The 21117-nt window shown below is 41.1% G+C and overlaps 2 protein-coding genes across 3 annotated transcripts; both read left to right on the top strand.

Annotated features, from left to right (window-relative positions):
* Positions 1 to 407: 407 nt before the first annotated feature.
* Positions 408 to 12665, top strand: hps5 (HPS5 biogenesis of lysosomal organelles complex 2 subunit 2). Of its 2 annotated transcripts, none has more exons than XM_020079431.2 (23): positions 408 to 623; positions 2447 to 2576; positions 3060 to 3170; positions 3290 to 3354; positions 3482 to 3674; positions 4508 to 4638; positions 5136 to 5354; positions 5436 to 5507; positions 5660 to 5748; positions 5925 to 6103; positions 6896 to 7054; positions 7221 to 7380; positions 8177 to 8294; positions 8630 to 8776; positions 8913 to 8981; positions 9089 to 9651; positions 9833 to 9953; positions 10039 to 10188; positions 10275 to 10394; positions 10713 to 10826; positions 10924 to 11030; positions 11141 to 11432; positions 12252 to 12665. In XM_020079431.2, the coding sequence occupies exons 2-23, from the start codon at positions 2469 to 2471 to the stop codon at positions 12310 to 12312; spliced, it is 3348 nt and encodes a 1115-aa protein (XP_019934990.2). In that variant the 5' UTR covers positions 408 to 623; positions 2447 to 2468; the 3' UTR covers positions 12313 to 12665. The 2 variants fall into 2 exon arrangements, with proteins under 2 accessions (XP_019934990.2, XP_069383972.1); XM_069527871.1 differs by having other exon boundaries at positions 11141 to 11458.
* A 1236-nt stretch (positions 12666 to 13901) lies between these two features.
* On the top strand, positions 13902 to 20867 carry epx (eosinophil peroxidase). Its single transcript, XM_069527872.1, has 17 exons — positions 13902 to 14125; positions 14211 to 14292; positions 14382 to 14472; positions 14551 to 14726; positions 15524 to 15659; positions 15754 to 15883; positions 15969 to 16175; positions 16844 to 17210; positions 17285 to 17445; positions 17519 to 17777; positions 17854 to 18024; positions 18540 to 18777; positions 18857 to 19068; positions 19138 to 19302; positions 19873 to 19956; positions 20191 to 20287; positions 20532 to 20867. Exons 1-17 carry the CDS (start codon positions 14108 to 14110, stop codon positions 20587 to 20589), a joined length of 2652 nt encoding a protein of 883 aa, XP_069383973.1. The 5' UTR covers positions 13902 to 14107; the 3' UTR covers positions 20590 to 20867.
* Positions 20868 to 21117: the final 250 nt, after the last annotated feature.

Below are 21117 nucleotides of genomic sequence, written 5' to 3'. Positions count from 1 at the left end.
CTGGATAAATGAGTATTAATTAGGATAAAATGTATTGTCTCAAAAGATTAATGTAAATACAAAGGAGGGGGGAAAGGAAAGTGTTTTTTATTGCTCATAAGAAATATAGTTTTGATACTTTTTCAGTGTTTGTAAGATACAAATATTATATATATATCTGAATTCACAAAGAAATCCTGTGAAATATGAGGGTTTTTTTTTTGCCAGTTTGCATTTATGGATGGGAAATGTTTTCACCACACAGAATCACCAAGTTTATAAGGATTTTCAACTGTGAAATATATAATAAAATGTTTTAAAGTCAAATGTCACTCAAAGATTAGATTTAAACAATATATACCATAAGTAAGAGTCTAATAAGTGATCGCGTGGCCACAGTGGTAAACTCAGTGTGTAGTAGCAGAGTTGGTGTGTTTACGCCTCCAGGAAGTGAGGAGATGTCCTCACAGCAGCGGAGAGAGGAGCCGTGACAGGTCGACTCTCTGCCGCCACAGAGGCGTGACACCCACCGCCGACTTCTTCCAACAACACCACCCAAACTAAACTTAACCCGGGACGTGGCACGCTGTTGTGCTGCGGGTTTACATGAGATAAACAGGCCGGAGTGTCACTTTCACCACCAGGTGAGTTCCTGTCTGTCGGAGCTAGCATGCTGGTAGCTTAAGTGTCACCGCTAATATCACGACACCGGAGCGAGAAGTCGTTGAACCTGATCGTTAAACATTTATTTAACCTCAGACATGTTTATTTCAGCAGTTTTGAGCTAATTCATTAGGTTTTTTTATTAGCTTGAGCTGTTCCCGGTAGTTTTGACAGAAACGTTAGCATCAGTGTCAGCAGACTGGTCTCGTGATGCAGGGAGTCGGTCCATCCCGCTGCCGCAGCCCCGCGGCGCTGCTGTGCTGGGGTGAGTTTACCCGGTCACACCGACGTGACTGGAGCAGTAGCTTTAATGCTAGCTAAGCCGAATTGTAAATGAGCCGCAAGGCTAACTAACAGTGTAAACGGTTTATATGTCGCTCCACGAAAACGACGGATGTTTGTACAGTAATGGTTGTTTACGATGTCTGGTAAAGGGGCCCTGGTGTCATCACATCCACACAGTGCCACTGCTGAGCTCATCCAACATCTGGGGTACTTGGGTATTTCCAGCTCATTCCACCTCACACTTTATCACCTCACACGTCAGATGAGACGTCTCTGCTGCAGTTACTCAACTAATCAACATTGTACCTTCAGACATTAAGCTTACAACTTGATTTAATATCAGTCTTTAAAACAACACTATGCACGTTGTTCAAATCACTTACAACCTCCACCAACAGTTCATGGTATTTAGTATCGCTGCAACGATTCATCGATCTACAAAATTGATGATTTTGTAACGTTTTATGTAAAATGACAGCTGCATATATGGAGGGTTGATAGCTGTTTGCTGTGTCTAGCTCCAGAAATATGAGGATTTGATGTTTTTCTTTGTCACACACTTGTAATGTGAAAGTACATTTACATTTTGAATTGGTGACCAGACAATACAAGACATCTGAGGCTATCACATTGATCAGTGGGAATTTATTATTGGCCAACATGTCTGTGAAAGGTTCATATAAACTGAATTTATTGGCCAACTGATTAATCGATCGGGCTCTAAAATATTTGGCAGGTTAATTGCTGATAAGAGTCATTGTTAATTGCAGCTGTAAACACAAGTGAAAATACTCCATGGACTTGTGCAACTGAGTTCTGCATTAAAGGCCTCCACTTTATAGTATCTGTAAAGTTATGTAGAATGCGTTGTTGTTGCAGCAGAGTGAACAAATAAAAGGTCAGAGGTCAGAGTTGACTGTTTCTTCTCACCTTCTTCTGAGGTTCTTATGTCAACTACATTATTGAGAAGCAAGTATCTACCAGCATTTATGTTCTAGTAGTTTTTCTGGCATTCCCAATGAAATACCTTCAGTATATGGTTGATCTGCATCTGTAGTTTTGCTTCTGCTTCGTATGTAAAACCATAACACAACCCAATAAAGTGACATCAAACTACAGTGTGTTGTGTTGTATTTTGAGCTCAGTGTTGTTCTTTGGCCCTACCAAAGCAGTGACAATAATAACTGACAGCTCCAGGAACAGAGACATTTTCACAAGAGATGATTATATTTTTTTCATTAAATCCTTGGCCTAAAGCAGAATCTTTTGAATTAAATAATTAATTTAGCAACAATGGTTCCTTTCTCGTGTTGATCATAACTAAACATTAGTCAATTTTGCTAAATGACAACAGATCCAGTAAGTGAGGTTTGCTTTAACACCCACGAGTTATACATGAATTAAAGTGTGTTGAGGAGGCTACAATGTAAGTGTGTGAGAGCTGTGGTATGCAGGGTAGTCACTCTTGAAGTCACACACTTTTTTTTAATTGTCTCCTGACCGTCTTATTCTCTCTCAGTGGTGGAGGATCACCAGTGAAGATGTCTCTGATACCAGTCATTCCAGAGAACCACGGTCAGGTGCTGGCAGAGTTTGACTGTCTCGATCCACTTCTGTCTGCGCTACGTTTAGACTCCGGCAGGCTCAAGGTAGGTTTCACCATCATGCCTCTGAATCAGTCCTATTTCATAAAATACTGTAGTCAATAAAAACCATAGACTGTAAATAAAGATGGACGACATCACAGTGAAGCCAAAATGTCTTGATCGCCCCCTAGTTGCTGACTGCAGTATAAGTCACAGACCTTGCATCCTCCATGCTAGTGGATTGGACATTGACCAAATAAAAAGTCAAAGTACTCATCAAAGTATGTCTCAGTCATTTTCGGTAGTTATTATCACTCTGTTTGTCCAAGTTTTTACAGTAAGTTTAAATTGATGATGTTTTTAGAGAAATGGGATGAGTGCATGTATCTACGGCATCTCCGTACCACAACACCACCACCACCACCCAGTGGAAGGAAGCGAAGACATTTATTTACTTTATTTACAGTTGAGGTTTAAAAAATAAAACACTGTTTATCTAACATATCTCCAGATAAAGTCACTCGATATGATTCTGTTGTGTTACAGTGTACTTGTCTGGCTGTGTCGAGGAAGTGGTTGGCATTAGGAACATCAGCAGGAGGGTTGCATCTGATTCAGAAGGAGGGTTGGAAACAAAGGATCATCCTCTCTCACAAGGTAATAAGTGACCTGAGTACCTATTGTACAGATACAGAGCTTACCATTGTTCTGCTGTTAACTAATACAGCTGCACTTTGTGGGGAATGCAGTCAGTTTTATAATTGTGTGCTTTTCAGGAGGGATCCATCTCTCAGGTGGCGTGTTGCCCTCACGATGAAGATTTCATTGCAGTTGCAACAAGGTCTGTCGAACAAAATCCCTTGTTGTCATCTTCCTCTTCTATGCTCATATGTCACATAGAGTATCTCTGTGTTAGTTGTGCTGCCCGTATGGTTCTTAATGTGTGCAGTGTATTTTCTCTGGTCCAGTCAGGGTCTGGTGGTGGTGTGGGAGCTGCAGCTGGAGAGGCGAGGTCGACCAGAAAGAGTCAGTGTGTCCTGGGAGCACAGAGGTCAGGCCATCACTGCACTCTGCTGGGACACAAGCGCACTCAGAGTTTTTGTTGGGGACTCGGGAGGCAAGGTGTCCTTTCTGCGTGCAGGATCCTCCAAGCTGAGAAAGGTATTGGAGGCTGATTCACAGTTAAAGTTGTCTTGTTTCCTCAATACTAATGTATGGAGAGCAAATGTGACTTTTAAAATGATTCTGATTTGTTCAAAACACAATTAAATCAGCGGGCCTTAATTTAAGCCAGGTGACAGATGTCCTCCCTGCCTCACCTAATTTCTCATGGTTTTGTGCTTTCAGTCAGCAATCAGAGAGGCCTCCAAGCAGCTGACTAAGGATCTAAAAGTAGAGATTATTGATTCTTACTTGGCGTGTACATCAAAGTGAAGTTGTAACACTAAAAGTACTCTGAGAGGAAGAGAGGGACAATAGATAAGACATTTGACTGGCTACAAGAAACCTTTTGATGGTCAAATATCTGTAGCATTTAGTTCTGACTGATTGTCTGCTCACTCTGTAAACTTGCTTGTCACATTCAGGACAATAGTCTCAGACCTTGACACTGTGTTGTACATTTGCATTTTTCTTCTTTGTGATGTTTATTTTAATAAAAAACTGAAATACACCTCCTTTAATGAAAAATAAGAACTTATGGTTGGACAGTGGTCAGTGGTTGGCAGGTATGTAGTAAGTATGAGCTTTTGCAATAATAGTTAAAAGCAGCTTAAACAACTAGGTTGTGTCCTAGCAATAGTAGTAAAGTGTAGCTGAGAGATAAAAAATCCTACTAGAATTGTACTTTGGTTTATATTCTTGTTTTACACATTTCTGTGGTCCAGCAAAATTAAACATTGTCCCTCCTGCCTGCTGTGCCTCAGTCCTGTATAATTCAAATTTTTTTAGATTTTCATATCAAAGACTTAAGTGATTTTTTTCTCTGTGTCCAGGGGTCGGGGTTTGTTATCTTCCCTGTTCAGACCGTCACCACCGTCGACTCCAGAGTGGTTCAGCTTGGGTACCAAGATGGCCGCCTGCTTGTGTCTTCCCTCAGTCGCTGCTACCTCTGCGACACAGAGAGGTGAGAAACAATGTTTGCATCTTTAATGTGACTTTGATACTTAATAGAGAGAGACTCTCAGAGGGCTAATGCCCCCATACAGGTAAATATTGTCCCTGTTTAAACATATTGTGGATCCGTATTCCTATCGTAGATTTATTAGTTTTGTGATGTTTTATTAAGGATTCTTGATCATTTTATGAAACACTGATTTTGACATTCATTTCTTTACATTCAAAACTAAGCTGATTCTCTGATCATGTAATTTATGGAATCACCAGGATGAGCAGGTACAGAAGTTTGATAAAAGGAAAATCTTTATTATTTTAACAAATTTTCTTTCAAATATGAATGCATCTATATCTCCATTAATTGGGGTAATTACTGACTGAAGAAAATGATGATTGAATTGGGCTCTCAAAGCATATCAAAGGATCATTTTGCTCACTGATGAAAATCTGCTTTCTTTATGTTTGACGTTTCTCACTGGTTGTTTTTCCGTCTTGACCTGTTGTCAGGGAGAAGTTCTGGCGTGTGGGAAACAAGGAGCGTGATGGGGAGTATGGAGCTTGTTTTTTCCCCCAGAATAAGGGATTATTAGTTGGTCAGCCACCCCTGCTCTACTGCGCTCGGCCAGGCTCTCGAATATGGGAAGCAAGTTTTCACGGCGAGGTTCTGAGCACCCATCAGTTCAAACAGCCACTGGCCTGCCCCCCTCTACCTCTCATCACTTACAGGTACTGATTCTTCCTGCTTTTGTGCTGTCGTCTGTAAAATAGCAAACTTCTTACTTGTCCTCTTCAACTTGTTTCCCGCAGAAATGAGCCACATTACAATCCAGTGCAGAAGAGCCCCCAGTCGATTGCTTTTCCTAAACTGCTTTATTTGGGGTAAAGTATCTTATCCTTTATATATTTCATCACCTCCCTTCTAAGACTTATCAGTCATTTTTGTATCATAACTTATTGAACACAATAAGTACTCAATATGTACTCAAATGATATCAGTTAAAACATACCTGTTACTTCTTCTACTTGTTTAGAGATCAAAATCTACTGACCTGGACCGATTCAGCTATTTATATCTTCACACCTCAGAATGGACAAGTGCTTCTGTGGACTGAAGTCAAAGGTGCGTTTGCTGCTTTGACTCTTAAATTTATAATTGTATTGTTTGTGCTGCACCCTGTTGTGATCGTCATTATTATTTGAATGATCATTTTAGCAATGATATATATTCATTTCTTTCTTTCTGTTTGTATGTTGTTTTTTTTTAAACTGATTGAAACCTGTTTTCTGGTTCTGTAGACCTGATTGATATCGCAGTGTACCGCAGCGAGCTCTTTTGTCTCCATGGCAGCGGGCGTCTGTCCCACCTCTCCCTGTTGTCTGCAGAGCGCTGTGTCGAGCGTCTGCTGCGTAGGGAGTCCTGGACGCTGGCTGCTGCTGTCTGCTGTATGTTTCAGCACGCAATCACTACCAGCAAGGTAAGATGGCTGCTACTGCCATGCTGCCTGACCTCGTCTCTGTGCACAGTGGAATTTACAGTCTAGTCTTCTCTCAGCTAAGCTGTTCTTTTGAATTGATAACTTTCTGTTTACTAAGAATAATGAGATCATAGCTCACCATCAGTGGCCAAACATATGACCACTGCCATTGACTAAGGAACGCTATTACACTTTTGTAACATCGGTAACAAGGTGTTATCTCCATGGTTAACATTATAATCTTCTTTACACAGAATTAACAACTTTACAGGCCATAGTAGTTTTTATTTAAAGTTTCAAAATGTATAGTGAACACCATTGAGTCTGGGTTTGTGCAGATGGTGAAAGACAAATGTGGAAAAAATTAAGTTTTCGTATAACAGGCTTTTATTAAAACATTTTAAAAACTTGCATGGTACGATCTGGATCAAATTACAAATTCTCATTTTTGTCATCAACATCTGTTCACAATTCATTGGGAAATCAGTGAAAATATCTCTCATAAAGTTTATGGAAGTGAAAAAACATTTGTTGGGTTCACATCTGAATTTCATGGGTTATTTTTTGTCCCATCCCTCCACCAAGTTTCATGAACATACATTCAGTAGTTTTCACGTAGTAATGCTTACAAACAAACACATTTTGTGAATGTAACTCCTTGGCAAAGGGAGAAAGCAGCATCTTAACCACATTTATTTAAATCAGAGTAAAGGTTCATGTGTGTCTTCATCACTTGTGTTGAACTTCAGCGTTGGGCGGACTCATAAAGTAAAGACGTAACTTTTAAAACAGGCCAGGAAATCCATTCCCATCGACCGCCTTGAACATCTCAGGGCCCAGCTGAATGCCACCACTCACCCGGAGCTTAGCAGCCAGCTGGAAGAAGTCATCACAAAGCTGGAGCCTCTGGACTCTGCCTCCAGCAGCCGCAGAAGCAGCATCTCCTCACATGTGAGTTCAACTGATGCAGAAGCAGAGTGCTCATGTGAACAAGCATATATCCATTCTATAAAGTTTTTATTCGTATTGGTGTATTTTTACTGAAGAATGCTGCTCCTGCTAATCTAGATACACATGTAACGGTGAGTGTACTAATATGAGAAATATCACTATCCAGGAGAGCTTCAACGTTCTCGACTGTGGAATCTATCGTGTGATCAGCCGCAGAGGAAGTCAGTCAGACGAGGAGACGAGCTCACTCATCAATCATTCCATGTCGGAGGAGGAGAGACTCAAAGAGTTCAGCTTTGTCCAGGAAGACGATCAAGTGGATCAAGGTGAAAGGGCAGATGTTGCTCTTCAACATAAAAAAAAGCTGATGACATAAAAACTACTTCTCTCCCAAAACATACAAAATTGTTATTCAAAAATGATGTTAATTTTAAATTTGTTTTTGTCAATGCTGCCCATAGTTTCTAAGTGTTAAAATGATACATTTTTCTTCTACTACTAATACAATCATAATTTTTACTTGCAATATATTATTTACCAGATTGAATAAGTTTGAATAAACCAATGCTCATTTATACTTTATGTGTACACTTGCTTAGTAAGACATTACACATACGCAACATATATAAACTTATATGACAGTTTGACAATTTAATAATGGTGGTCATCTATATAACATCCATTTTGTGTTATATTATCCCATATAAATGCCTCTTATTTCCTTTACTTATGTCAGATTTTTTTTTTTTCTTCCACCTTTTTGCTATTAAATCTGTGTTTTTCATTTGATTTGAACCAAACATAAAATCATATAATCAATTCTCTAGTTTTCTGTAAGAGCTGAAAGATCTCTGATGACTGACATTCCCTGTGAATATATTCTTCACTCTGCCCGATTGGTAATTCTGAGTTTCTTGTCTGTCATATTTATCACACATATATCACCATTTTGGTTTTGCATTTTTTGCATCGTGCAGCATTTGAGTTACATTCGCTCGCCAGTAGTGTCTGGCAACTTTACACCATCCACTTCTGCATTTCCCACTCTCCCTGTCATCATTCCCCTCCAGTGCTCCATCCATCTGTGTTTTTCCTCTGGCTCTTGCACCCGTCTTTATTCAGATCCACAGAGTGGCGAGCGCCTGGAGGCTGAACGATCTGACCAAGGCATGCAGTTCCATCTCCCCCTCTCATTCCGCCCCAAACCACCTCGCATTGCACTGCAGGCCGTTAAAGACAGGTGAACATCCAGAAACAGACAAGCTTTAAATGGCTTTAAACAGAAGAATGTTGCATGACACATGTCGTTTTTAAATTAGATTTAAACTCTGATTATATTATTTGTTGTTGTACTTTTTCCTTTTCTTCTGAATTGAAACTCCCACAACATCCTACCATTAAAGTTCAGCTGTGCCGTTAGAAGGCTCACTTCCTCTTTCCATCGAACACCCAAGTCTTGTTTTTCAAACTCACATTGTTCATCTGTGTAGGCACATGTGGCATGTTTCATTTGCCATCACTATGAAGAGATTCATGTTTCGTAGCTCTCTTTGACTTGAATTTTCTTTCCCACAGTGTTTCTAGTTTTGTCAAGAAGACGACAGAGAAGATCAACACCCTCCAGATGAACTCTGAACTCTGGCAGCGACCTGAGTTCAGAGAGGGAGGACAGTCTGATGTGTCCGCCACTGCAGCTCCATACTCAGAAGAAATGGAAAATGAGTAAGTGCAGATAACCGATGTTTCTGTTGTTGCTATATTCATAAAAAAAACACACACAAAAACCTTGGCTTCAAGGCAAATTTTACCTCCCTTTACATTTTTTGTGAATAGACAAGAGTTTTATTTGTCCTCTCAGACCTGATGATGAAATGCCTAACACAGAGACTGACATGCAAGAACTTAGATCAGCAACAGAGCGAACTATGTAAGTACTGCACAACATTTTGTTATAATTCCCACTGCAGGATTTCACGACTTTTTTTTCACCTGCACTCTGGTACTCAAATGTTACAAATATTTTCCAAACATCAGCTCCCAGATCCAAGATCCCTTGGTGCTGCTAGATTCAGTCTGCCTGGTTGAAACTCTGCTGGAGTGGCTGCAGGTGCTGGAGCGAATACTCGGACCTGCAGAACCTGGGTCGTCTGCTGTCAGTGATTCAAATACAGATGGAGCAGGACAGGAGAGATGGGAAAGGGATTATCTGAATTCTGAGGAGTCGTGCTGCTCTTTAGGAGAAGCACCAGATTGTGTCACAGAGGAGAAGAATGAGGAATCACCAGAGCTCAGAGAGCGGGAGTACCAGTTTGCCTCCACTGAGAAAGTGTCTGAGGTTTCTAACCTTTCAGAGCCTGTGCGTGTGGTGTCCCCCAACTCTGTACCGCCTGATCTCCTGGTTAATCTCACTCAGCTGGCCACATTATACACAGAGCTGAGCTGCTTTAGAAATCAGGAGAATGAGCGAGAACCGGGATGCACAACGTTCCTGCGCCGTTACTTCTTTCTGCTGGATCAAGAGCGCATCAGAAGAATGTGTCTGTTATGTTACCATGAGCGGCCGGAGGTGCAGAGCTCCTTCACTGAGGCCATGTTAGGTCAGAAACTTCTCCTTATATCACTTGATCATACCCTGCTCTCTTTTCATGATACTGATAGACAGGTTTTGCTAATTTAAGCTTTAAAGCTCAGTAAAAACCATAAATTAGCTAGGCCCAAGCATCTGTGATATTGTTAATCTTTAGTGATTTTGAAAATCAACCTTTTGTCTTTCTGTAGACCTTACTCAGTCTTGTAAAGTGGTGGAGGTTATTCAGAAAGGTGATTTACTGCGATCACTGCGCAGTCTAAGAGAGCTGCAGCCCTGGAGCGCACCGGTTCTCCTCGTTCACCTGCACAGGTCAGTACCTGCACTTTTGTCATTGACACATGATCTTTAAATTGCGATGGACCAAGTGAAGTCAGTTTCCTCTTTTACTCTCCAGGTTATATAAGAAGCACGGGGAGGCGGCTGTACGATCATTTTCTCAGTTCTACCCTACAATAACTCCTGCTGACGTAATGACAATGGGTCAGCAAAGCCACTTCCTGGCCTACCTGGATAATCTGGTCCAATCACGTACTGAGGAGCACAGGTAGATCTTTCAATCAACTTTTCTGTCAAACAAAAACACAGACATTAAATTGAATTGTTGACTCTTACTTTCATTTCTTTCTTAAGGTTGTCGTTTTTGCAGTCCCTTCTTGAACCAGAATCACTAAGGCAGGATTGGCTTGAACTTGCACTTACCCATGATGCACCTCAACACTGTGATACCCTAACTCCTGATGGACAGCCCAGGTCTGGTTCTGTTATTGTGTGAAAATGCTAAATAATATTCTTGTTTCTTTAAATATAGTTTTAACTGATCTTTGCAGGTGTCAAAATTAAATGAATAATATTTTACTCAGTTAACTCATTTCACTCAAAGGTCTGGTAAGTTAATTTCACAATTCTAAAACCAGATATTAGAAAAATAATAAAGACCTATGTATCTGAACAGATCTGAACTAATCTACTTTCGTGCTTTCACTTCTGGATTCTATTGATTCACAACACAATAACATACTGAAGTGAAAGTAAAGAATAACTAACTGAACCACATGACCTCTGTTGCAGGTGGCATTCACATTGTTTCAGCTGGGGTTACGGACGCCTCCTGTCTCTGCTGATTCGCCTTCCTGCAGACCTGTCCTCAAAGCAGAAGATGGCAGAGACATGCCGCAGTCATGGGTACTTTGAATTTTCTCAGCATATAAAGAACTAGTGATCTTTTTTAGTAAGTTTGCATTGTTGCATTCAACATTTTGTCTAATATGCCCATGTACAGGTACTGGACGGGCTACCTCTACCTCTGCTGTGAGCTGCAGCGTCGCACAGAAGCGTTCTCCACTATCTGTCAGCTGGATGACATCAGCCTGCTGGAGGAACCCGAGGGTAAAACTTACTTGTTTTAAAGCTTCTCTGTTAAACCCTCTCTAAGTGCAGGAGAAGGTTTGGACTGAAGGTAGCAGACTAATCTCTGTACTGGCTCTCTTATTTTCCAGGCGTTGAGCCGCAGACGTTGGACGAGTGGAAGCTCTTGATCCGGTTGTCTCAGCAGTGCAGAAGCGCTGCAGACTCAGAGCAGGTCGCAGGTATGAACGGGAACAGTTGGTCCAATGGCTCGGCAGACTGCGGAGGAAAGACCAGCCTGGAGAACCTGACCCTGATGCTGGCTCAGAAGGCTGGACCTGACCGAGCTCTGACTGTCCTGGAGGAATGTGGTGTGCAGCTTGTCCTGTCCCCTCAATCCAAACTGGTCTGTGAGCTGCTGAGGGTCACGGAGAAGAGGCAGAGGTCAGATCTATAATGATTTCTTTCAGGCATGTATTTAAAAAGCAGACAACTAAAAATAAACCAAACATAAATGCATAAACCTTCATGAGGCATGAATGAATATTCTTGGAATTGTCTGATGTATGTCTATCTTTCCAAGTCTAGAAATGATACCCTTAATACAAACAGCATGAAAACAGATGACTTTGATTAAACAGACAAAGCAGAGGAAGGGGACCTTTCCCCACATTTATAATAAAAAACAAAATAATTAAACATTAATATTAAAGGAAAACGTTAATGCATCAACTTTTAACATATGTTTTTTATTAACAGGAGTAAAACAACTAGAATGTCACCTCCGCCAAGAGTCTCCTATGAAACCACATTTAAATTCAATAGATCTGTTTGGGTATTATTTGGGTCTGCACCATATTGCACATACTCATAAATATCAATGTGTCCTAAACACAATTTTTTTTAATCAAGATCCATGAATTATTATCTGAGAAATCAAAGAAAATGTCGAAAAAGCCCTCGCAATGTTAAAGAAATGGAAAAAAGAATCCTGGATCTGCTCCCTGATCCTGATTTGCACAAACACAGAGTTTCACCATGGTGGAAGTAATAACATTTTTGCACAGTTTCTGTGGCACAGAAGTGTGACAGTTATTGTAGTGTTGAGTTTATAGATATGAATATAGTCAACATTAAAAGCTCATTGATTGTTTGCCATGGGAAGGGCCAAAACATTTTAAGAGTCTCTGAGACGACTGTAATCAATGAATACATTTTGTCTTGCTGATCATACGCTTCAGTTTCTTGTGATTTTCGTTTCAGGGCGATGATCCAGACCATGCTGGAGCGCTGCGATCGCTTCCTGTGGTCTCAGCATGCCTGACTCTAGAGCTTTGGAGCGTGGACAGTGGCTTCACTAAGCCAAACATTATAACTAACTCTGCATGTAAGTCTCCCCACTAACTGCTGCTTAATGTATGCACTGTGATATTTGCCAATTTGTTCTAACTTAATTTAGCTGAATGTACTCGCAGCCAAAAGCAGTCTTATCTTTTTAACATCTTTATCAATATTTGGATGAATGTACAAGAAATCATCAAATCCCTGTTTCTTTAATGATTCGGATTAATAACTGTACAGGTGTTTTCATGTCCTGCTGTGACAAAAAAAACTGTAAATAATTCAATGTTCTAACCAAGTTATTTAATGTGAATAAAAGTTTCTGGATGAAACATTTTTTGTTTTTTATTATTACAGTCCCTTTGAATTCTGCACCAAATCCATACTGAACTGTTGATTTCCTGAATTCACATTATCTCAGCTTTACACTGGTAGAAGTTTGTTGCTGCTTTTGTTACTAGACTAGGCTGAAGAAACCCTACCCCTGTATGGAGCCACAGTGAACACCACTACATCTGGCTTTGGTCCATCTCATAAATGGGCCTGATTTTATTTCATCAAGTTCCAATAATTGGTTGAGGAATCAGTGTCAAAGAAAAAAAAAAAGATTTATGTAAAAAAAAAAAGTCCTGGATCTGTCTCTCTATTCAGATCTGCACCAAAATGTTATGTCTTTCTATTTCTTGGCTGATGTTCCATCCTTCCGTTCAGTAGTTACTGTGTAATCCTGCGGACAAACAAACGTCTGTGACTAATGTGAAGCTACTTCCCTACATGCATAATTTGCAAAAAATTAGATTATGCAACTAACATGACCTGAAAACCTTTAGGATCGAGTGAGAGATGTTTTTGAAAGTGAGTCTAGTGAAATGACCCATTTTAAGTATTTCATTTGATGGTTTCAGGTTCAACAAGACATTTTTTGAGAACAAAAGATTTCTACAGTTCAGATCTTGAACATCAGCAGCAGAGCAGAAGATGGGTACTGAGGGTCAGCAGAGATAATACTAATACCAACTTAATGAAATGGGACCGATGACTCACTTGATGCTATCACACACCTGGAGCATCAAAGGGAGAAGAGAGGGCAGAGGGTCGTCCTGTTGATTCACGTCTGAGTTTTAAAGGCTCATTCTGGAGACATGCTTCAAGAGTCGCAAATTAACTGAGACTTTCCTGTCTGAGCCTTTATTATTTTCAATCTCATTCCTTCTTGTTTATCATTTCCCAGAATCCTCGGTTCCTCGGCCACAGATTGAACTGGTATGAGGTCACAGACACACTTGTAATGAATCCCCTTTAATGTGTTATTTATTATATTATATTCAATTTGGCTGAAGCAACATGTCTCTTCAGTCTGCTCCTGCTCTGGTACAGAGCACATTTGGATGTTGTCCACTGCTGCGGTCCTCCTGGAGGGATCCTTAGAAGTGTTTGATTTATTTGAAATGATCCAGATATGACAGGAGGTTTTCATCGTGGGTGAGAGGACAGAAATAAATTTGATTTGAGAAGTTATTAGGCCGAAGCAGCGAGTCCAGTGTTTGATGTTGCGTTTCTGTCACCATGAAGACAGATAAGGGGATTCTGCACATACCTGTTGGCCCTGGTGCCAGTGTATAAATGGCAACTCAACACTCGGAGGCAAATGCACACTGACACACACACCTGGTGGCTCTCAAGATGAGTCACAGTCAGAACAGCTGTGAGATACTATGAGCATGGTTAGATGTGTGCACCTGAAGTAAATCCTCTTTGCACGGACTGAACTGTTTCAAATGGATAAAGCACTCATGGTGAGTTTCTCTTTGCTTTTTTATTACTGAATGGACTAAAGAACCAGATAAGTTGAGACATGTCAGATGTGTCCTCTGGTTTCAGGTGTCCCTCTTTTTACTTGGACTGGTCCTCCTCTCCTTCCCTGGGCATGCTTCACTGAGCCGAGCGTTTGAAAACACCTCAGGTAGGATTTCTTTCCGGTTATGACTTTAAAGGGCATTTACTGAGGAGTTTTTAAAAGTGCATCAATGTTCTCCTCTGTGGTGAACTCAGGGAATGTGTATCTGGGGTCTGCGTTTGTGAAGGAGGCGCTTCAGAGGGCGACGGAGCTGACTGATGCTGCTTACACTCGAACAAGTGAAAGGTAAAACATCCCGGGTCTCTATAGAAACATTTCAGACCAAGCTGTTGCAACTTAAAATAAATCTCTTGACTTTCCCAGGGGGAAGAAGTCCCTGTCTGACGGCACTCTGAGACCCAGTGACCTGCTGGCTCAGTTCAAACACACTGAAGCCAGAACCAGGACTCAAATCCGGGCTGCAGAGCTGCTGGACAACACGGTGGAGCTGATCAGAGAGATGGTCTACACTCACACTATGGTGCAGCCCAGCTCTCATGGTACTGATCAGCAGCACTACACATGTATTTTTTTTAAACTCGATAAGATAGATGATATAAGAAGAGACACCAGCACAAAGAAAGTAGCGAGGGGGAAAAATCTAAGTACAAATTAAAATACAAATATTATTAAAAATAGAATTATACGATAGAAATAGAAATAGTACATACAAGGCTGTTTTTTTAATGTGCAATATACATATATGGACACAGTTAACTACTGTTAGTTACAGTGAAGTTGTGCAAATTCTTTGTAATAAACATTATACAGTTTTTTAGAGGATACAGATGAATGTCTGTTTTAATTGTACTGACTGTGTGTTTTTTACACAATAGATCCAGGTTCAAAATAAAGAGGGTTCACACTGTAGCTGTGGTCACGGAAACAAAACACCTGCATGTCGGGAGCATGTCACTCTTATAAAAACTTTTGAAGCTGAGCAAAGTCTTTTTTTATATAACAAAAGCATTTTAATTTCTCATTTTGAACTGGTTTTAATGGATGTTTTTTGTTTGTAATATTATATTATTAATATATTTGTCTTGTTTTGTTCTGTTGTTTTATTCCTGCGTATTGCATAAAGCACTTTGTAAACCTTGAATAAATATAGAAATTATTATAATATTTATCAATAATAATAATATAAGAAGAGGTTTTCTGACCTAAGACAAGACCAAATGATCTGATAAACCACCAATAGCAAGTTTGAGGATATGATTATTATTTAATATATTATACGTTACGTACGTAAGTTATTATTTGTGTCATTAGTTGTGTTATTAACTGTGTTTTCCAGAAGAGCTGCTGAGTGACAAAGATGTTGAGGATCTGCTGCAGGTGACCGGCTGCTCCACTGAGCTGCAGAGACCCAGCTGCCAGAGCGACTGTGTGTCTGAGCGCTACAGATCCATCACAGGAGAGTGCAACAACAGGTCAGACCTGACTCACACATACACAAGACAAGCATGTACTATTCCAGCAGTGGTGTTCTGAACAGACTAGATATGTCTGTCATGTCCTGAACAGAGATCATCCCAGATGGGGTGCTGCAAACATCCCATATTCCCGCTGGCTGCCTCCTGAGTATGAGGACACATGGGGGACGCCCAGAGGTTGGGACCCAGATCACACCTACCACAACGTCAGCCTGCCTCCAGTAAGAGTCCTGCAGCAGCACAGTGTCCTCCTCTGTCAGCTGCTGTACGTCCTCCATCACCCCCCTCACCATGTTTGTTGTTCAGGTGCGGCTGGTTTCTCAAGAGGTGCTGTTCACTCACAACGACAACATCTCCCTGGACTCCAGCCTGTCTCACCTGCTGGTGGAGTGGGGTCAGTGGATCGACCACGACGTGGTGCTGACGCCTCAGAGCCCCAGTACGGCTGCTTTCAGGACCGGAGCTGACTGCACACACACCTGCAGCCGGGACACGCCCTGCTTCCCCATACAGGTGCACACCAACTATCAGCTGATTCTCATTTGGAGAAACAGAAAGAAGTAAAGTGATTGTTTTATTAGAAAGTAATATGAAAGAATTAATATGATTTAAAACAAGAATAGACATTGTCAATGCATCCTTTCTTAAGTATGGTTGTATTATTGTTTATGTTCTGCATAATAAAATAATTTATTTAAACACCATTACAAAATACCTCACAAAGATGGAAAGATAAAAAAAAGATCAGAGTCAAAGAAAACCAATAAAATAATATAAAAGACAGCAACTGAAGTTTGAACTAAACCATGCAGAGCCTTAGAAGTCAAGACCAATCGTTTAAAATCAATTCTAAAACACAGCCTGCAAATTAAAAGAAGCTGAATTAGCAGATATGATCGTGTAAATGTGATTTTGTTCAAATAAAAATAAAGGATACAAAATAAAGATAACATAAAATAGGTAAACATACTAAAATACGATAAAAGTAAAAGTAGAGAGAAGTAGAAGAGACAATGAAACAATTGCAGGTGCAAAGTACAGATGTAAAATGATGAGTACCAAGAATTTAAAAAACTGCAAGTAATGTAGAAATAATTCAATGAACATATTTTACTACATTACTATGAAAAAACATATATTCATTGATAATATAAATAAATAAAACTTCTTTTTTTTTTCAGATCCCTCTGTCTGATCGCCGTAATGGCGTCCAGAAATGTATGCCTTTCTTTCGATCTGCTCCCAGCTGCAGCGCAGGAGTCCTCCCTCATCGCCACAGAGAGCAGCTGAACGCCATCACCTCCTTTGTCGATGCCAGCATGGTGTACGGCAGCTCCACCAGTGTGGCGTCGTCTCTGAGGAACAACTCCTCTCCTCTGGGCTCCATGGCCCTCAACCCCCAGCACTCAGACCAGGGGCTGCCCTACATGCCCTTCCTGGCTCGACAGCAGGCGCACCTGGACCCCTGTGGTCCTCGGAACTCCACCGCCTCTGGGACGTCAGACAGATTCACGCACCGGGTGAACTCCACGTCCTGCTTTCAAGCTGGTGAGTAAATGTAGAGATTCATCTGTCCTCCAAAGGCTTCAGTGGAGACGCTGTTCATCATTCATGTCTCTCAGGTGATTCAAGAGCCAATGAGCATCTGGGAATGATCGCGCTGCACACGCTCTTTCTGAGAGAGCACAACCGGCTGGTCAAAGAGCTGCACCTGCTCAACCCTCACTGGAGCCCAGACACCCTGTATCAGGAGGCCCGCAAGATCATGGGAGCCATTCATCAGGTACAGTTTCAGCTAAATCCATTGACCATAAGAACTTCCAGCCCTCTGACCAGCCTCCTGGTTTTTCTTCCAGATCCTAACATGGGAGCACTACCTGCCACAGGTCCTGGGTGACATTACCATGTCCCGTCTGATGCCTCCTTATGAGGGTTATAATCCTGAAGTGGATCCCAGCATCGCAAACGTCTTTGCAGCTGCTGCATTTCGTTTTGCCCACGTCACGGTGCAGCCAGTAGTGAGCAGACTGGGGCCAGGATACACCACAAACTCCCAGCATCCCCCACTGCCTCTGCACCACTCTCTGTTTGCCTCTTGGAGGGTTGTGCAGGAAGGTAAAGAACGGAAATTGATTCATTGTGTTTAGATCCTGTGTGGTTTACTCAGCAGTTCTGTCTCCTGGTGTTTCAGGTGGTATCGACCCTGTGCTGCGTGGCCTGTTGTTGTCTCCAGCCAAACTGCAGACTCCAGGTCAGATGATGGTGGAGGAGCTGACTGAGAGGCTGTTTCAGGCACAGGGAGGGATGCCCCTGGACCTTGGGGCCCTCAACCTCCAGAGGGGCCGAGACCACGGCTTACCAGGTACCTTCTGTAATCTGCCGCACAGCAGAGAGTCGCTTCATACTGAACGTCCGCTGCTGGCTGTCAATGAGGACTGTTACAACAGATATACTATGTTTATCTTATCATCTATGTTCAAGAAAAGCTCAAATCAGTATTAATAAAGGATGGATTTACCTAGATTTGTTTAAACTGTACAAACTCAGTGGTGTTATAGATTTTATAAAAGAAACACAGTCATAGTAACTGTAAAATCATTTGATATATAAAACAAGAGAGTCATACCAGGTATGTAAAGATATTAACCCCCCGAATGAGTTTTCCCTCAAGAGTGACCACCGAAGGGATGTTCTACTCTTTGAGTTATAAAAATAGCATGACCTTGGTCTTATCGGCTTAAAAGTTTCAGTTTTATTTCACTATCAGAAGTCGACATTGTTTTAAAGATGGTGCTCCTTACATTTAAATGCAGTTCTCTCACTGTCTCACTTCTTGTACTAGTCCTTTAAACTCTTTGTCTCACTTGTTCTCCTCAGGATACGGCTCGTGGAGAAGCTCCTGCGGCCTTTCTGTCCCCGACTCTACTGCAGAGTTGGCTGAAATCCTGGGAAACTTCTCTTTGGCTCACAAACTCCAGCTCCTGTACGGGACGCCCCACAACGTCGACGTGTGGGTGGGCGCCATCTCCGAGCCCCCTCTGCCCGAAGGCCGAGTGGGGCCTCTCCTGGCCTGCCTGCTGGCCAGACAATTCAGAGCCCTGAGAGATGGAGACAGGTAATGCTGCTCATCATCTACTGATCAAACAACATGAGTTAACGCCATACACTAAAACAATCTGTCTTTGTCGTGTGAGGTTCTGGTGGGAGAAGGAGGGAGTGTTCACCAGCCCCCAGAGGAGACACCTCCATGCCGTCTCTCTGTCCCGCATCATTTGTGATAACAGCCACATCGCCCTCGTCCCTAAAGACCCGTTCTCACGCACTGAGAGTGCCGAGGATATGCTGGCCTGTTCCCACCCGCTCATCCCCCACCTCGATCTCAGTCCCTGGAAAGAACCAGACACAGGTGACGACACAGAAATACTTCGCTGGTGATATTCCACTTGTGCTATTTTTTCACTCTCTTCTCTCCCAGATCCCAGCTGTGGTCCGATACCCAGGATTCAATCTGGTTACTCCCTGCTCTGTGACTCAGTGATTCTGTATCAGTGTCACTCAGGCTTCAAGCTGCTGGGTCCTTCTTCTGTCAGCTGTGACACAAACAAGCACCAGTGGAGCCCTGCGCCTCCAACATGTCAAGGTACAATGACTAAACTGAGGCTGGTGACACGCCGACAGAAGAGATCACATTTTAAATCACCAATATAGTTTATGTGTCACACGTAACAAAACTGATGTTGATCTTGATGGTAATATTCCTTAATATAAAATACAAAACTTCAAAATGTTGATTATTCTAAAATTCACATGGAAACAATCACCTGGCTAGGTCCATGTAGTGTCTGTTCTGGAGCTTTCAGTTGTATCACATGATTTTCCTAAGTTTTCACGTATGTCATGTTTTTTTTTTCATTTAAGTGTAACACATGGCATTGGAAGCATTAGTTAAATCAACAGTCTCCACTGTTTTTATTGAAAGTCAAGAGGGAACATGTAGTCTTGGCTTTGATGCTCAAATTAAGAACCTGTTCATGAAGCACTCATAAAGAAAGGGGATGAGTGATAATGACAAAAAAAAGTTACATTTAAAAAGAAATTGTTAAATCTGTTTAGACAACAGCATTTTATGATACCAAAATATTTCAATATTATACAATTTTCATCAAATCAGTAATCGTGTTTCTTATTGATTTGTTTTTGACCAACACAGATATTAATGAGTGTGAAGAACAGATTTCTCCTTGTCCACAAAACTTGGAGTGTTTCAACAAACCAGGTTCCTTCATGTGCTCAGGTTGGTTCAGATGCTCCTTCAGTTTCTGCAGAGGTTTTGTGATAAACGTACCATCTTTAAAGAAGCACTTTTTTAACCTTTGTTTTGGAAATCATAATATAAGTAAATCTTAACTTACAACAACATATACAACATGTCAGAATCGGTCACTTCTGATACTGAACATTGCCGTGTGTGTGTGTGTGTGTGTGTGTGTGTGTGTGTGTGCACGTGTGTGTATGTGCAATGTTCCAGAGCCCTCCTCACTCTCTGTCATCTCTGTGGTCACTGCGGTGATAGTAGTGATCGGTGGTGTGGCCGTGCTGGTGATGATAATGATCTGTTATCAAAGGTAAGGCACTGAAAGATCTATTTTGTACAAATATTATTAGAAGTCATATTGATGGGAGCATTGATTCAGTGAGTGTGCACCTTATTCTCTTGATGTTATATATGAATGATTATTTAAGTCAGTGTTCGCAACGCTCGTAGAATTTATATTGTGGGGGGAAAAAATGTTATCCTGACAGATAACAAAACAGAGCAGCAGTTTCAAAGTGAAATATAATCAACATGTGTTTGACTCTTTCTTGCAGATATTTCCCCAAGAAACAGGAGTTGGTCGCTGCAGCGTGTTGCCAAGGGAACAGTTAATCATACCTTGTTGAGAGTTTGGTTCTTTTTTTTACATGTTAAAGTTATTGTGATGGCCTCAATGTATTTAACTTTAAATAGTTATTTGTGGGTTCAGTTTATGAATGTATGTGTTTATAACATTAAAAACATTTTGTCTTGTTAATTTATAAACTCACTTAAGATGAACAAATCAAAGTTTTAAATAAACTGACAAAACATTTACTCAAGTACTACATTGACTTTTCTACTTGAGTAAAAGTAAGTACTTGCTTTAAATAAACATTTCAAAAAAGGTGCTTAAGTTCAGTAACTACATAAATGTACTTTGTTGCAACCACTGTCCACTGACTTCACTATAAGTCACTCTGAGCTTCACATCAGTAAGACTCTTAACTAGGTTCTGATGAAATCTGTGTGATGAGGCCAGGAAAACAGAATAACAAGCTTATAAAAGTCTTTTTCAATCCCAAAATCCCAAAATTTAAATCTGTCAGGAATGTCTGCACCAAAAACAGATTTGTGTGAGCGGGATACAGTCTCAGCGTT

Source organism: Paralichthys olivaceus, chromosome 7 (assembly GCF_024713975.1).
Source record: "Paralichthys olivaceus isolate ysfri-2021 chromosome 7, ASM2471397v2, whole genome shotgun sequence".
Classification (NCBI taxonomy): Eukaryota; Metazoa; Chordata; class Actinopteri; order Pleuronectiformes; family Paralichthyidae; genus Paralichthys; species Paralichthys olivaceus.
This window is presented reverse-complemented; position numbering and strand designations above follow the sequence as displayed.

Coding starts and splice junctions, on each gene's coding strand:
- epx (XM_069527872.1), top strand. Junction 14,293..14,381: donor AGCGTTTGAAAACACCTCAG/GTAGGATTTCTT, acceptor TGGTGAACTCAG/GGAATGTGTATCTGGGGTCT. Junction 17,211..17,284: donor CACGTCCTGCTTTCAAGCTG/GTGAGTAAATGT, acceptor CATGTCTCTCAG/GTGATTCAAGAGCCAATGAG.
- hps5 (XM_020079431.2), top strand. CDS start 2,469: ATGTCTCTGATACCAGTCATTCCAGAGAACCACGGTCAGGTGCTGGCA. Junction 2,577..3,059: donor TAGACTCCGGCAGGCTCAAG/GTAGGTTTCACC, acceptor GTTGTGTTACAG/TGTACTTGTCTGGCTGTGTC. Junction 3,355..3,481: donor TTCATTGCAGTTGCAACAAG/GTCTGTCGAACA, acceptor TCTCTGGTCCAG/TCAGGGTCTGGTGGTGGTGT.